Source organism: Hippocampus guttulatus, chromosome 8 (genome assembly GCF_054856545.1).
Source record: "Hippocampus guttulatus isolate MCC_2025c chromosome 8, RoL_Hgut_1.0, whole genome shotgun sequence".
Classification (NCBI taxonomy): domain Eukaryota; kingdom Metazoa; phylum Chordata; class Actinopteri; order Syngnathiformes; family Syngnathidae; genus Hippocampus; species Hippocampus guttulatus.
In genome coordinates this window covers 9,874,536-9,889,695 of record NC_141268.1, presented here as the reverse complement: position 1 = coordinate 9,889,695, position 15,160 = coordinate 9,874,536, and the positions used below count along the sequence as shown (strand labels likewise).

General features: G+C 39.9%; 1 protein-coding gene across 1 annotated transcript in view; it reads right to left on the bottom strand.

Moving 5' to 3' along the window:
• The window catches only part of nxph4 (neurexophilin 4), a 57,869-nt gene extending 44,883 nt beyond the window's left edge, over positions 1-12,986 (bottom strand). The window contains exon 1 of the mRNA XM_086118887.1: positions 12,557-12,986. Within this exon, the coding sequence (XP_085975013.1) occupies positions 12,557-12,610 (54 nt within the window). The 5' untranslated portion in view covers positions 12,611-12,986. The remainder of the gene's footprint in view (positions 1-12,556) is intronic.
• Positions 12,987-15,160: the final 2,174 nt, after the last annotated feature.

Here is a 15,160-nt window from a genome sequence, read left to right as displayed (position 1 = left end):
TTATTTGAAGGAATTTAAAAATTGAAAATAAACGCACCTACACAACACTTATTGACTTTATTGTTGGGGTGATTGGTTTTAACTAAATCACACGACCAGAACTAAGAGAATGTGTTGATTGAATCTGATGCATAGCTCTGTACAATTTTGCACAACTACAGCCATGGAAAGATGCGAAGAAATTGTCAAAACAGCAGGATGCAATCGTTTAGTTGTCATTTTTGATGATCATAAAATAGATTTGAAAGAGTACTTCCTCACGTGAGCTATATTTACAAGGGATAGTCGGAGCTGATCCACTGGTTATTAAAATTATTATTATTATTTAACACTCCAAAATGACTGGATCGGTATTGGGATTGTTTTTCTTTGAACCAGTCCAATCCAATCCAAAAACCCAAACTATATTATATACTGTATCCTCAATTTCAGTTTGTGTGCAGGCATGTATATTTTTGTCGTACCGGAACTTCAACTACTTCCTGCTTCCGTGTTGAAGAATCAGCATGCTTCCAACAGCTGCTGTGAATGTGAAAAAAAAACAACAACAAAAGGTCGGATGATGGCGAGTGTACTGAGTTGTTTACAGCTGCCGACCAAGATAACATTTAGCATGAGACACAATAATAACACAACCACCGGTCACCAGATTGACTAGCATTTTTTTTTTCTGGACTGCCTCCTCCCTATACCGGTAGTCCTAACAAATAAACATATGGCACAATTAGAAGTCAGTAAACTATTCTCCATATATGCTTTGCAAAGATAATATGCCTTATAACCCAGTGTGGTGAAAATAGGCCTGTTCACTGATACTCAATTCAATTCAAAACACTTATTTGTCCCCGAGGGGCAATCAAAAGATTTAAGGAGCAGCATTAAAAGACAAGCAGAACACCAACAAACATAAAAACATCCACAGAGTGCTGCTGGTAAAATATTCGAGCTACTAGACAGTAAATTGCTCTCTGCTCGATGTTACGTGCATTCAGTTACTGTACTCAGTCACAGTTGGGAAGGAGAGGGGCCAAAGTGGAATGAAAGATTTTATATAATACGACAAGATGAAGTATATGACATAGATGGTAAAAATACCTCATGCCAAAATACAGTCAAATATCCCCTTTGAGAATTTGGCATCATCTTAACATTTTCAGGGACAGCGGTTTCGACAGTGGACAGCTTATCACAGTGGTCCTCAACTAGAAATGCTGTACGTCCACTTTTTTCTTTTTTAAGAAGACCAAGGTCCGGTCCGATGCACGGCGTTCATGGGGAGCAGGGCTATATGCCCATTTAGTATGGTCAAGCCAAGCTTATACAAATCAATACTCCTCACAACCAACCAATAATGGGGTGCATGAAAATAACAATTATTCACTTTGCCAGTACACAGCAAATAATGAGAGGTATTGTGTTGAGGCACAGGAACTCTTATTTTGTTAAGTTGTGCCTGCTTAATAATAGAAATAGCCCTTTTAGGGAAATAAGACATTTTTACTTTAACTTTGTTAAATAGTAGTTGTCTTTTTTTCCCTTAATTTAACAAAAACAAAACAAAATACCAATTTTACCAAAATAAATACTAAACATGAAAACAAAAATATCCTTTTCATTTGTACAATTCCCCTTTTCACATCCCCTCTGAAATCACTTAAAAAATATATCAGAAGAGGAGTTAAGAACCATTTTAAATACTGACACAAGGGAGCACAGGAATGTGCAGTGCTGTTCTTCCACTATAGGTGAATGCAATGTCTGAGGCATGCAAATATTATTTGAGGACACCATTGTGATGTTCATTTACCATGTTGCGGTGTTCTGCTGTTAAACAGCTGCAAAGATCCCCGGGTAGACGGGAGCAGAACTGCACACAATCGAAACCTCCCGCGATTCGTTTTGTCTAATTGTCTGTGTGCGGCTCTCCTGGGCTGAAGCTGTGAACACACTGTGGCGTTGCGCATGCGTCTGTTTCCTGACACAATGATCCATTTTGAATGCGTGTGTATTGGGATAGACGCGTGCTGACGCTTATGTATGGGCACACCTTAAGTTCAGAGGAGCCAATCAGCGCATCGTATATGCTGACGCTTATGTATGGGCACACCTTAAGTTCAGAGGAGCCAATCAGCGCATCGTATATGCTGACGCTTATGTATGGGCACACCTTCAGTTCAGAGGAGCCAATCAGCGCATCGTTATCGCCGACATGCCCTGCTCAGCCAGGGTCTCCAGTTAGTCAAACATTATACACACAAAGTCGCGCTGCTGCGGTCCTCTGCATTACATCTGTTAGTGCACGCAAAGAATACAATGGATAATTTTAACAAGCAATCGCGGTAATGCGCAGATTATAGTCCAAAAATATAAAATGTATAATGTAAAAATCACTTTATAATTTTTTATTTTATACAATTTGCCGAGGGCCCGGACAGAGGAGGTCCGGACAGAGGAGGTCGGCGGTCCGGTCGTGGATCGCGGTCCGCCAGTTGAGGAAGACTGGCTTATCATGTTACAGTGAAACTCCTCAACAACGAAACCTACATGGGCGAAAATAACCCTTAGTGTGAAAAAATCTTCGTGCATTAACACCATTCCTACTCTCCTGCCCCCCCCCCCCATATAACGAAAAAAAAAACGGTTGCGTTATACGAAATCTTTTTCTCTGCTCTTGCCTCACGACGGGATTCACTACAATGAAGTCTAATCCAACAGCGACCTCTACTGCTTCATTCGGAAACGGCACCACCACCACACTGGTGTACACATGCACAGTAGTCCAGGAAGTATTTGTTATTGTTAGTTTCAGATGCAGAAAGAACGTTGCCTTGCTAAAATGGCTACAAAACGGACCTTTGGATGTCAAGCAGCTAAGACAAGAAGAGCTCTGACGCTGGAAGAGAGGGTAAAAGTGATCAAATGAAAGACAGAGGAAGCAAAATAAAAGACATTATCCAAGAAACTGATGTCAGTGAAAGTGAATGGTGATCGTAAATTTTGCAATTTCTTCCCTTTTTTTTTCTTTCTATACTGATTATATGAAGTGTCAAATAAGTGTATGCTCATACTTATGCACTATTGGAATAAAAATAAAGAGTACACAAGTGTGTGTGTGTGTGTGTGTTTACATCTGAGATCAAATTTGCTGCAGTGAAAAACCCCGTTGTGAAAAATTTCTTGCTGCAAACATGATTTCGTTGTAGAGGAGTTTCACTGTATCAGGTTACAGGGTGCATGAATGGGTTATCCTCAACCTTAAATTCAATAAAACCACATGTTCATGTTTAAATCACACATATATAAATATTCAAATATTAAATGAACATTTTTATATGCATTTATATTCGTTTTATTCATGTATTTATTATTGTTTTGGGTTGCATTTTTATTTTCAATTATGCCTTACATCTTTAATCCTAAATATTTTTTGACTTGGTTGAAAAAAAATTTTTTTTAATGCACGTTTTAAAAATAAGAAATTTCTGATTGTCAACTGTGCTGCAGAATTTGTTTTTAATTAAAAGAACATAATACAGTGCTTCTATTTTGTCTCATCACCTGCTAAATTCTGTTGTTGCTGTTTGTTGGCCAAGCTATGACACAGAGGACAATAGAAATGAGTGTTAAGGTTTGTAATTAATGTCTGCCTGTTGAAATAAGTGACATAGGACTGTCGTTATGCGATAATATCTGCTTGAGAGAACGCTTGAGTTTCCTTGTTGATAAGAGACGCAGGAACAAATTGTGATTCAGCTGGCAAAACACTTGCAAGGCACGGTTTTATATTGTGCACCGTGCTGTAATTCGCAGCACCGTTTTACATTCATTTGTATAGAAACCCCAGACGAGCGAGAGTGGGTGTATTCAAACTGTCAGCCTCCCTACATTTCCATATTTTCCTTTCCAATATAAAAATTCAAAAAAGAAATAAACTTCCGCCAACATTATTTGCTTTTGTATGAAATCCCACCAACTGGAATTCACAAGCAACTCAATCCACAGCAAAACAAGATGACTGAGACAGCTGGAGGCACGTCTGAAACTAAACAGGGAGAAAAATATATATATATATATATATATATATATATATATAACTGCTTTTCATAACCACTCTTTTTCTTGACAAAATCCTGTTTATTCTTTGGCTGCATACCTTGCGCTATTTACACATCTTTTTTTCCCGCAAAGAAGTAAATTGAAGTGGCCGGATGAGTGGATGACAACTCGATTGAAAATGAAACTAAAATCAAAGTTAACATCAGTCAAGTATGGTAAAAAATAAATAAATAAATAAATGGATGCACAGACATTAGAAGGTTCCCAAAATCTGTCGTGAGACAATCATCAATGCTCATACCATACGTCCTGAGAGTTTTGTCAGGGCCTTCAAGGCCTTATCTGCAGGCCTAAATATGATCAAAATCACTGACCTGCATTTCAAACTTCGTATACATTTGTGCAATATTATTTGCATTTACTTCCAAAGGTCTTTTGTCTTCATTCAATGTCGTGTGTCTTGGCAGCGCATCTTAAATTAAAGTCGTTTGTGGGTTATCGTTTTCTTTTTTGTCTGGATTCGGATTTCGGCTTCTATGTGTTGCTATATTGGCGTAAACTTCCCAAGGCCTTGAGACGCAGGACTGCAGGCCCAGTACTGTTGAAACAACGATAAATTGGTTTGTTTGTTTTGTTTTGTTTTGTTTTTAAGAATCTGATTTCAGATTCAGGGCCTGCATGAAACCCTGCGGGTGGGTCAGCACCTTTCCTTTGATTGATTCAGAGCAACTCGTGTGGTATTCAATGTATGAAGTTGGGAGGGGAACCTGACTAGAAATTCATTTTCAAGGGAGATTTTTCAAAAAAAAAGGGAAAAAAGAAAAAGAAAACTTGGTCAGAGAATGTTTCCAGCAGGCCGGCTTAGCGGTAAAGTACTGTATTTATTTGCCACTTTCACAGTGACCACAACTCTACATATCAACACCGCTACTAGCAAAAGACGATGGAGTGTGTCTACAAATAATAACCTTCTCTGGTGAGTATGATCTATTTTACTTCAAGTTTGACATTCTTATGGCCCGTTATTAGATAATGATTATGCACTGTTATGCTGTAAGCGAAGAGATTTTGAGTTGAATGTTGAAATGGAATTACTGATAGAATGAACGTTGAGTGCGAAATGGTAACCCGTACGTTTGCTTGACTTCATTCAGTAAAGGTAGCGTGGGAAATTGTCCCTCAAGGACAAAGTGAGAAAGGTTGCCCATCTCAATATGTGTGCCCTGCCCAGACTGCCCGATGTCTTAGTGTAGGCCTACATCTGGAAGCCACAATCCGACGGCGAGTTTGATTCAATCGAATTAATAGGTCGATACCTCATCAAAACAAGTTCAGGGCAAACATCCATCCATCCATCCATTTTCCGAACCGCTTGATCCTCACTAGGGTCGCGGGGGGTGCTGGAGCCTATCCCAGCCGTCTTCGGGCAGTAGGCGGGGGACACCCTGAATCGGTTGCCAGCCAATCGCAGGGCACACAGAGACGAACAACCATTCACGCCCACACTCACACCTAGGGACAATTTTAGAGCATCCAATCAGCCTGCCATGCATGTTTTTGGAATGTGGGAGGAAACCGGAGCACCCGGAGAAAACCCACGCAGGCCCGGGGAGAACATGCAAACTCCACACAGGGAGGCCGGAGCTGGAATTGAACCCGGTACCTCTGCACTGTGAAGCCGACGTGCTAACCACTGGACTACCGGGCCGCCTTCAGGGCAAACATTTATGGTCAATTTTCAAAAGTTGTCATGAAATTTGTCTGTACTTGGTTTCATAAAACCAAATAAGGGCTTGACCTATTTTCAACCACCAGCTACAAAAAAAAATGTCCATTGATTTTCAAAATGGTGGGCACTTAGCTTACTGAAACTAAGTACTGTCAACACTTTCGGTCAACCGTCTACTTAAAACTTAACATTCTTTGGAACAAAGGTAAAATACAGGTGATATACAGTAGTAGTGAATCCTATGTACCGGTACATTAAAGTTATGGACTGTACTTATTGTTGATCCTAAGCTCAATACTAAGTTTTTTTTTCTACAATGTGAGCAAATGTGGGCATTAAAAAAACATTGCGGGTACATGTTCATGCATTGATAAATATCAGCTCACAACTGTTGTCTATGATGTTGATACTTGGTTCATTTGAACAAAATAATGCTTTTCACCGATTGTTATTTTTTGTTAAGTTGATGGTACTTAGTTTATAAAAACCACATATCTATTCCTACTGGTTGGAGTCAACTGTAAAGTAAGTTAATATACAAGTCGTTTAGATAGATACTTTGCTCCATTTTCTGATCGAATTAGTGACTGAGTATCGGTTCTTTCAAACCTCCTGATCGCTGATCGACCCCCAAAAACCCTGATCGCGTAAAGTGTTGGCTAAACCTGGATTTTGTGTAATCCTTCTTATTATTAAACTCACGAATGACGAAATGAAGTAAAACATCTAATTCTCATAATAGCCAGCTGAAGCTTTTTACTTTACTTCAAGTCTGAATGCTATCATAGACATTGAGAAATGATTTCATATCTTCGACATTATTTCTCCAAAAGTGACAACACATATTCACTCCTCTTGTGTGTCAGTCTTCATGGACAGGTTGTACTTAAGACACACAATTGCTGAAGAAATGAGAAATAAAGTGATGTTATTGCGCTGATGTGGTCTTCACAGCCCTGGAAGCTTGGTAAGAGCTCAGCAAGGACGATTGAATGAATGTGGCCTCCTGAATGTGTGTGAAAAATAGTAAACCATTTAAATTAAATGCGGCATGGTTATACAGTATAATAATGTTTTTGCTGCAACAGATAGGAGAGGGGGGGGGGGGGGGAAGCCGTCTTCTGCAAGGCGTGTGAAGCTGTCACTTTTTTAAAACGAAGAGAATTATTTTACGAATGATGTCACTATGCCGTTTCCTTGGCAACTAGGGGCAGAGGGCTGTGCTGCCCACATGGAAGTGAAAGGACACAGAGACAGTAAGCAACACACGCTCGAATGCAACTTTCATTCGGTACTACTCGAGGGTTGGTAGTAACGGAGTCTGAGGAGCAGAATCGAAAACCATAGCGCATTGAACGCACCGTGGGTACGAGACATCTTTACAAACTCACACAACGGAGAAGAGAGTCTGCTGTATGTACTGTACTTCTCAGAAGAATGCCCGTTTTTTTTGTTGTTTTATTTTTTTAATAAAATATTCGATAAGGTGCGATTATGAAACTAAATAAATAAATAAATACTTGCTGTTACTGCAGTGTGCGCCATGGCCTCTTAGGGGCAGTGCATGCATGCACGGATATACACACGTACATGAGGCTAAAAAGACTAGAAGTAGAAAGTCATAATGAAACTTAGAACTCGTTTTTAGAAGAATATATTCCTGTAAGTGTTGCTCTGCTACCTTTCTGTATGTTTTATTACAGCATTCGTATGTAAAAATGTGTTATTTGAAGGTAAATCCTTTGTCATGTTTAATGCTAATTTTTGCTAGCTCGCCAATGGGGTTTTCCACTGACTGCTAGCAATAAGTTGGCGATGTTTACAAAACAAAATACACTTTGTATTGAAATATACTGTTCATGTGTGATTTTTACAATTCGACTCTACAAATGGTTGCTGCACATCCACAATGGATAACAAATGTAGAATCAAAACTGGAAGGAAGTCGAGATTCAAACCGCTCAACTAAGAGGAAGAAATGGAAACCTCGACGCTGGAAAATCTGAAAGCGTGGCATACACATTTTGTATCTTTTTAATTAAATCCCTATTTTCATTAAATAACCATCTATCATATTTCTGGCATCGAGGTCTAATTACCTGACAGACGCTATCTGTATTGCAGCATTATATTTGATTATAATAAATGGTACGTCATCTTCCCTGCTTAATTAAATTGCCGTCTCCTTAAGGCTGATGGAAACAAAAGCTTGAGGTGAAATTGTTCATGTTGCAAGCAACGGGATTGTCAAACATGCCACGCCGGGGAGACTCAACGTGAAACGCGGGGGGAAAAGTGGAACGGTCCAAATGTGGGGAAATTATGAATTCAATTCACATTTTTCAAACTGAATTTGATCAAAGTGCCATCGTGATTGAAAAACGTGCCCTTTCTCTGACACAGGAAAGTATCTGGCATCTAAAAGATTCACTTTGACATGACCAAATGTTTTGCTTTTCATATGGCTTGTATATGTTGTTGTTGACTTTAAATGCGGTTTGGTGCTTAATACGAAACAAACCATGTCATAAACAATTGAAATAAACCATTTAAACGTTTTTGGTTTTTTCCTCCCCTTTGAAGCTTAAGGAAAGACTCTTGATGCGTGGGCACAATTTGGGCTGATAGCGGTGGGTAAATGTGATTGCTTCTGCCATCATGATTCCGCAGATTACATATCAAATCTCTGTGCCGAATGAGCATACACTGTCATTTACACAGATTACAGCGCTTTGGTGGAAAGTGGGCCGTGAGACAGAATCCGCGGACGGACAGAAAGACCCCCATTTGCAGAGGAGGGGGTAAAAATATATGACACCAAATGTCAACCTCCTACATTTTATGTGAATACCCAAACCGTGTGGAATGACGTTTTTTTTTTAACTTCTTTTACGTTTGTGACACCATTTTACAACTGTCAGTCCGAATCTGATGCAGTGGCTAAAAAAACAAGATGAATCATTGTTCAACTTTTCTCCCCAATAATGTGACCTGTAACTTGTAAAATCCCCCCCCCCCAAAAAACAGCGACCACATGGTTGCACAAGTGTGCACACCCTCCGAAATGGCCGTGTTCAAATCGAACCACCCAAATTCGAACTCATGTAAAAAGGGAGGCAGCACACACTGCCACCATTTTAAATACCACTGACCCAAATAAAGTTCAACTGTTCTAATGGGCTTTTCCTGACATATTTTACTTTCTAGCAGAAACCTGAAGATTTTGTGGTAACGGTGTTATTTAGAAATGTTCCTTCCACCTTGACTAAGGCCCCAGCTAAAGAAAATAACCACGCTTCATGTGGGTTTGGTCTTCTTTTGGTGATGAGCAGCGTTGTGTTTGTTCCAAACATACCTTTCAGGACTATAGGCAGACCACGATTTGTGCTAAGATGTGTCCACAAAGATGTCAGGAAAAGCCGGCTAGAACATCTGAACTTTATTTTAACAGAGACACTTTACAATGCACTTGGTTAATTCTGGATGCAGCCACGCCCACACTCATGAGAGAGTCTGCACACTTTTGCAACCGCATTACCTCTCTTTTTTGTTTAGTTTTTATTTTTATTGTGGGGGGGTTTTTTTGAGTTGTAGAGGTTTTAGGTCACATTAACCATTTCAGGGACAGCGGTTACTACAGTGGACAGCTTATCATGTTATCAGGTTACAGGGTGCATGAAAGGGTTAATGCTGGGACAAGTTTTTAAATGAATTATTTTAGGTTCATTTTTTTTTCATATGCATCATCAGAAAAAAAACGCACTTGAACAGGTATGTGGAAACTTTTTAATATCCACCATATAGACACAGAATGAAATTAAAGTCATTCGCTAGTTGTAATAATACATCCATGGGCATATGCACTTGCTAGTTGTTTTATAAGGACAAGAAGGAAGAAAAGAATTAGGGAGGGACGCCGGGGGGGATAAAGTAAGAGGATTTTGTCAGGTTGAGATGGCGGCTAATGCTATTGTTCCTAACGGGACCGCCAAAAAGGCAAAGAAGCTTTTCACAAATCTTTGCCACTTTGCGTCGCGCTGTTGGAGGAGATACGCTTTCAAAAAGCACAAGGTGGGAAAAGCGGTGGAGTCAGATGCTGGATGCTCTCAATGAAAACTTCTTCACAAAGTTGCCCGAATGTGACAAAATACACGGAAACTATACAAGTAAGAGATCACAGCATTTTACAGAAGGCGCCAGATACAACACAAATGCACGCTGGTGGATGAAAATGACAGCATTGTTTTGGGGCTTGTTTTTTTGTCCATTACAACATTACGGTGGTGTCCCGAGGTACAAGTTCAATTTGTTCCAGAACCATGCTCTTATTTCAAATCACACTTCCCCATTAACATGAAATATGCTCAAATCAAATGAGCTGATGCTCACATTTTTGTTCCTTTCATTTCAACTTTTCACTTCATAATCCTTGCATAAAAATAAAAAGTGGAGCACCTAAGGACGGAACTCATCATATTGTCAACCGCAATCAAAAAGCAAAAGCGGGGTGAACGGGGCATGAAAATTCACTGGCCCCCTGAAGCCAGTCTGATTTAGCAACATTTAAATGTGGTAGACTTGAATTTCATAAGTAGACCCGCAAAACTGTCTCAAGAAGCTATGCGCGAAAAGACACAAGAAGTCTGCTATTTGGGGTTACACTGGATATTTCGGTAAATATAAATTAATGAAGCATCCTTCGAAGGGTATTTTGTCCTAGCAATTTTGTCAAAGATGCAGAACGTTGGCATTCTTGGTTGTGCGTGATCCCTACAGGGTCATTTTGCCTTTTTTTTTTTTAGATCTTTCAAAGGCAACATTTTCCTTGAGATTGCTACCAAATTTGAAGTACATATTACGAACGAGACAGATGAGCAACACTAAATGGCGATGAATTTGAGTTTTGGTGAGTGGGTGTGGACTACTATAATGACAAATTTTGGCAAGGTCGCTCACAACCCCCGTCAATCATTTCAAAATTAACCCTCTGAAATCAGTATTATTTTGCAGCACAAAACTTGGTTGTCACGTCTATCATGAGTCCACCAACCAAAAAAAGTCTCAAGAAGCCAAATTTGAAAACAAACAGGAAGACTGTCAGTTTGGTTGATCATGAGAAGACAGAAAAACTTCAAGAAGTCATGCTGTAAATGGAACAAGAGTTCTCCCATTTTGGTGTCATGCGTCTATTTTAACCACTTTTTTCAAAAACAAACTCGTCTTTAAGATTTTGTCCAATTGCTACCAAATTTCAACGACATACACTAGCCCGATGAGTGATGCTATTGCATGGCCGGCGAAGTTCGAAGTGACCATATATCATGCCAGGAACTCAGCTCCACAAGGTTGTGATGAATGTTATGCCCTAAATGTATTCATAAGAGTAAACAAGTATATAGATGCAATAACTAAATATTCACAAATCTGCACAAGTCAACAGACCTTCCTCCCCAATACATAAATAAAAAATCCCAATGCCAATCAAGTCATAATGTGGCATCAGACAGCGCACTCAATTTGAACCACAGAGCTCACACTTAACATCTTCAGAGTTTCTCGCTTCTCTTAAAGCAAAGCCAGCCGTCGTGCATTGGGATGCACTCGTCGATACTTGTGAGTGCTTTGAATTCTTGCGCGTCAGAAATCAAATTATCCGTAATGGAAGAGCGAGAGAAGGATGTAACAAAGGGAAAAAGAACACTTTTCAGAACATGTGATACATTTCCATCACATATACACACTACTCGAGGTCTCTATAGTTTAACTAGTCAAGAAAAGAGCCCATTCATGATATGGGGGCATCCCTACCACCAGCCAACCATAAACACACACACACACATACACACACCTCACATATTCAGCAGCAGAGCCAAACTAAACTCCACTTGAGCAGTGGTGATACGGAGATAATAAAGCAAGCCAGCGGCACGTTCAACTTCAGAAGGAGGGATAAAAAAGAAAGGAAGTTGCTGCCAGCACAAATAGATAAATAGATACATGGGGAGGGAGAGGGGGGGAGGTGCAATACACAGAATCCAGGGTGCCCAAACAGGACAGGACAGACATGAAACTTGCGTATGTTTTGGGAAAATTCCAAAACATTATTACAAAAACACATGCATGGCATGACATTGACATACAAATGAAATTAGACCTTAAAAAGCATTAAAAAGGCTGGAAATGTTGTTGCAATGGTGTAAAAACATTTTTTTAAAGTCCAAAGTTGATCGGTTCTTGTAAACACGCTTATCTTTTGCTATTTTTATGCAATACATGACGTAGCAATCACACTTACTGTACTTAATGTGTACCTGTGCAGTGTCTTGTAAATCTCAATATCATTAAGACACAATTAGGCAGCAAGCAGCTTTGGTCCTAAACTCCACACTCATCTTTTTTTTTCGATCTACAGTGCTGTCACTCAGAATTTTGTTTGTTTGTTTGTTTCGCAGACCTTTCATATACTTAAGATAAGCAGCACACAACGAACGGGATTTTAGTTCAAACACAAACGCAGACTGGGGAAAGAGCAACCAAACAACTTGTGACGATAAAAAGGTGGACGTATTAAAATGGTTTGGGGGGTTATTTTAAACAGCGAGGGGAAAAACGCCAATCAATATCACAGTTTACGAGTGTTTGATTAGATATTAGATGAATGTCAAACCCAATGATAATGTCGTACGTTCCAGCACATCGCCCCCGTTTAAGATCATCGCACGTTTGGTGCGCATTTACGCACGAGCGACATGGGCGACTCTTGGAGCTCACCTTACGCAGGATCCACTGGCAGAGGACGAGCGCGGTCCATCCGAGCACCCGCATGTCACCTTCCGTTCACAAACGCAACTCAACTCTTCCTTGTTTGCGCATACACGAAGCGAATAAAGAAGGAGGAGGTGGAGGCGGCGGAGGAAGAGGAGGAGAAGGAGGAGGAGGGACGGGAAAAGGCGGTTGGCGGCGGCGGCGGAGTCCGGCCAATCCGAACTGCTCCAGCCAGCCGGGGTGACAAGTTGACTTAAAGTTGTTGGCGTTCCTCGGCGCGCGATATTGAACGACAACTTGGGTGTCTCGCCGCTCCTCTCGGTCTCACGCGCAACATCCGCGCCGTCCGCCTGCGTTCATCGGCGAATGTTGTGCGCCAAGTTTTGCGCGCAGAGGTTGGATATTTACTGAGGTTTTGGAAGGGGCGTGCGCGCTTCCTGAGAGGTTTCAGGTTGTGAGTGGTTGTTGGAAGGAGGAGAAGACATACTGCTCATCACTTCTTACGCTCCCTCCTTCCTTTCTCTCGTCCCACCTCTTCCTCCTCCTCCTCTTCCTCACTCTCTACCTGCGTGCGTCACAACCAAAAAGGAAAACTGCCTTTCTGGACATGCAAGAATTCCGCTTAGCCTACTAAGATCAAAAGGAGAGCTAAGCTTAGCAATTCAGGCGCTCATCATTGTTCCAGTACTTTTGCACTCAGTTGTTCTCAAACTTTTGACATCAAGTACAAGTTTAAAAAATAATAATGAATAAATAAAAGTTGCACCAAAACAAATATTACACCGTTCAACAAATTTGTACGACTTTTTTTTTTAATCAGAGATGCGGGTCAAGTTTTCGAGATGACTTTATTTTTGTACTGATTCCAAATATTTTCTGCACCTTTTTTCCTACAGCACAATGGGTTTTCATTTAAAAAAATGTAATGTTGTAATACTGAATTAAGGATTCGGTTCATTTTTTCTAAGACGCCAAATAGCTTCATAACAAGGCATGGTAAAACCCTCATCGCACAACCCTTGTGAGTAAGTCCAACTTGAAAAAAAATTCTGATGTCCAAATAAAAATAAAAAAAGAGTAAAGACATTTTTTTAATCAGCTTAGATTACACATGAAGCCTGATTAATGGTTGCTGTTGACCCTTGTTATTTGATTGGGAGTTACATTTTGTGCATTTTAAACATTAACTCTGTGCTTAAATATGGGGAAAATAAGTTTTCCACGATGAGATTGTACCGAAATAAACATAAAAAAAAACACGTCTAAAAGATGAAATGCAAATAAACTGCTCTAAAAAGTTAAATACGACTGAACTGTCCTTGGGCAGTGATTCTTGCGCTCACCATTAGAGGGAGCCAATGAACTGCACTTTAAGAATCATTGCACGAGAATATATTACGATCGGTGGTGTATCGAAGCATCTTTGAACACATTGTATTCAAAATCAATAGGTTTCTGCCCCACTTTATCTGTGTTATGATACAGATAAAGGTCTTTTGGGGGGGTGGAATCTATAAAATAAAACTAACTGGTTGAGCCTTGACCAGGCTAAAAAAAAAAACGGACATAGTTGAAGCAACTACCATCTGATCAAATTCTAAATCTTCCGCACATTAAAGCACAGACAGATTTTCTTTTTAGGGGAAAATCTGTCAAACTGAACATTTGGTTGAGGCTTGACCAGCCGAATAAGAATAATATCACACTGACAAATTTGTAAAAACCTAACAATAAAGCACACATAAAAACTCTTAAATTTAGGGGCGGGGGGTAATGAGTTACAAGAAGTAGAGGCTTGACAAATAAATATGGAGTGACAACAGCCACTTGAAGCATCTTAGATCAGGCTTTGTTTAAAATTGTTGCGTTTCTTACACTCTTAACTATTTAACAGACAAAAAAAAAAAAGAAGCACAGATTGAACTCCGGCCGATCTTACAAACATCAAGCTTTAATCGCCCCAAAATATGACTTAACCCTTGCCACTTCTTTCTTGCAAAGAACAATGGACCACAAAACCAGTTTTGTGATCCATTGTTGTGTGAAAAGTTACAATTTGCAAACACTGTGGCTTTTTGCCCCTTTAAGGCCACCGTACAATCACTTGAAACCTGCCAAAATCCATATGCATGTATTAAACACAAAATAGCAGCCGCATTCCTATATTCTGATCGCACTGCGCCTCATTCAAGGGAGGATTGCTCACCTAATTTTTAGGTTGGCAAAATTGCAAACGAAGAAATATCATAGCAGTAGAAGTAGTCACAGTTGTAGTCGTAATAGATTAATTAGTAGTTGAAGAGTCATAATTTAAAAGATAATAAAAATAATCATGATTTGAGAGTTGCAACAATATATGTTTCCGTATAAGAATCCCTGTATGACATGACTGTAGTCCCACAAGGGACACCATCAAGAGTTTGGAAAAATGCTTTTCACTAAGAAAAATACAGTCCTGTATTTATACAGTCCTGTAAGATGGGCGTGAGATTGTTAGAGAGCTTGTGTAAAATGAAGGGCTGAATGCTTATGTGTGACTGAAAGTTTTGCTGAAGTGTGTGTGTGTTGGTGTGTGCAACACGGTACTGCCTCCTTGTGTGACAAACTGTC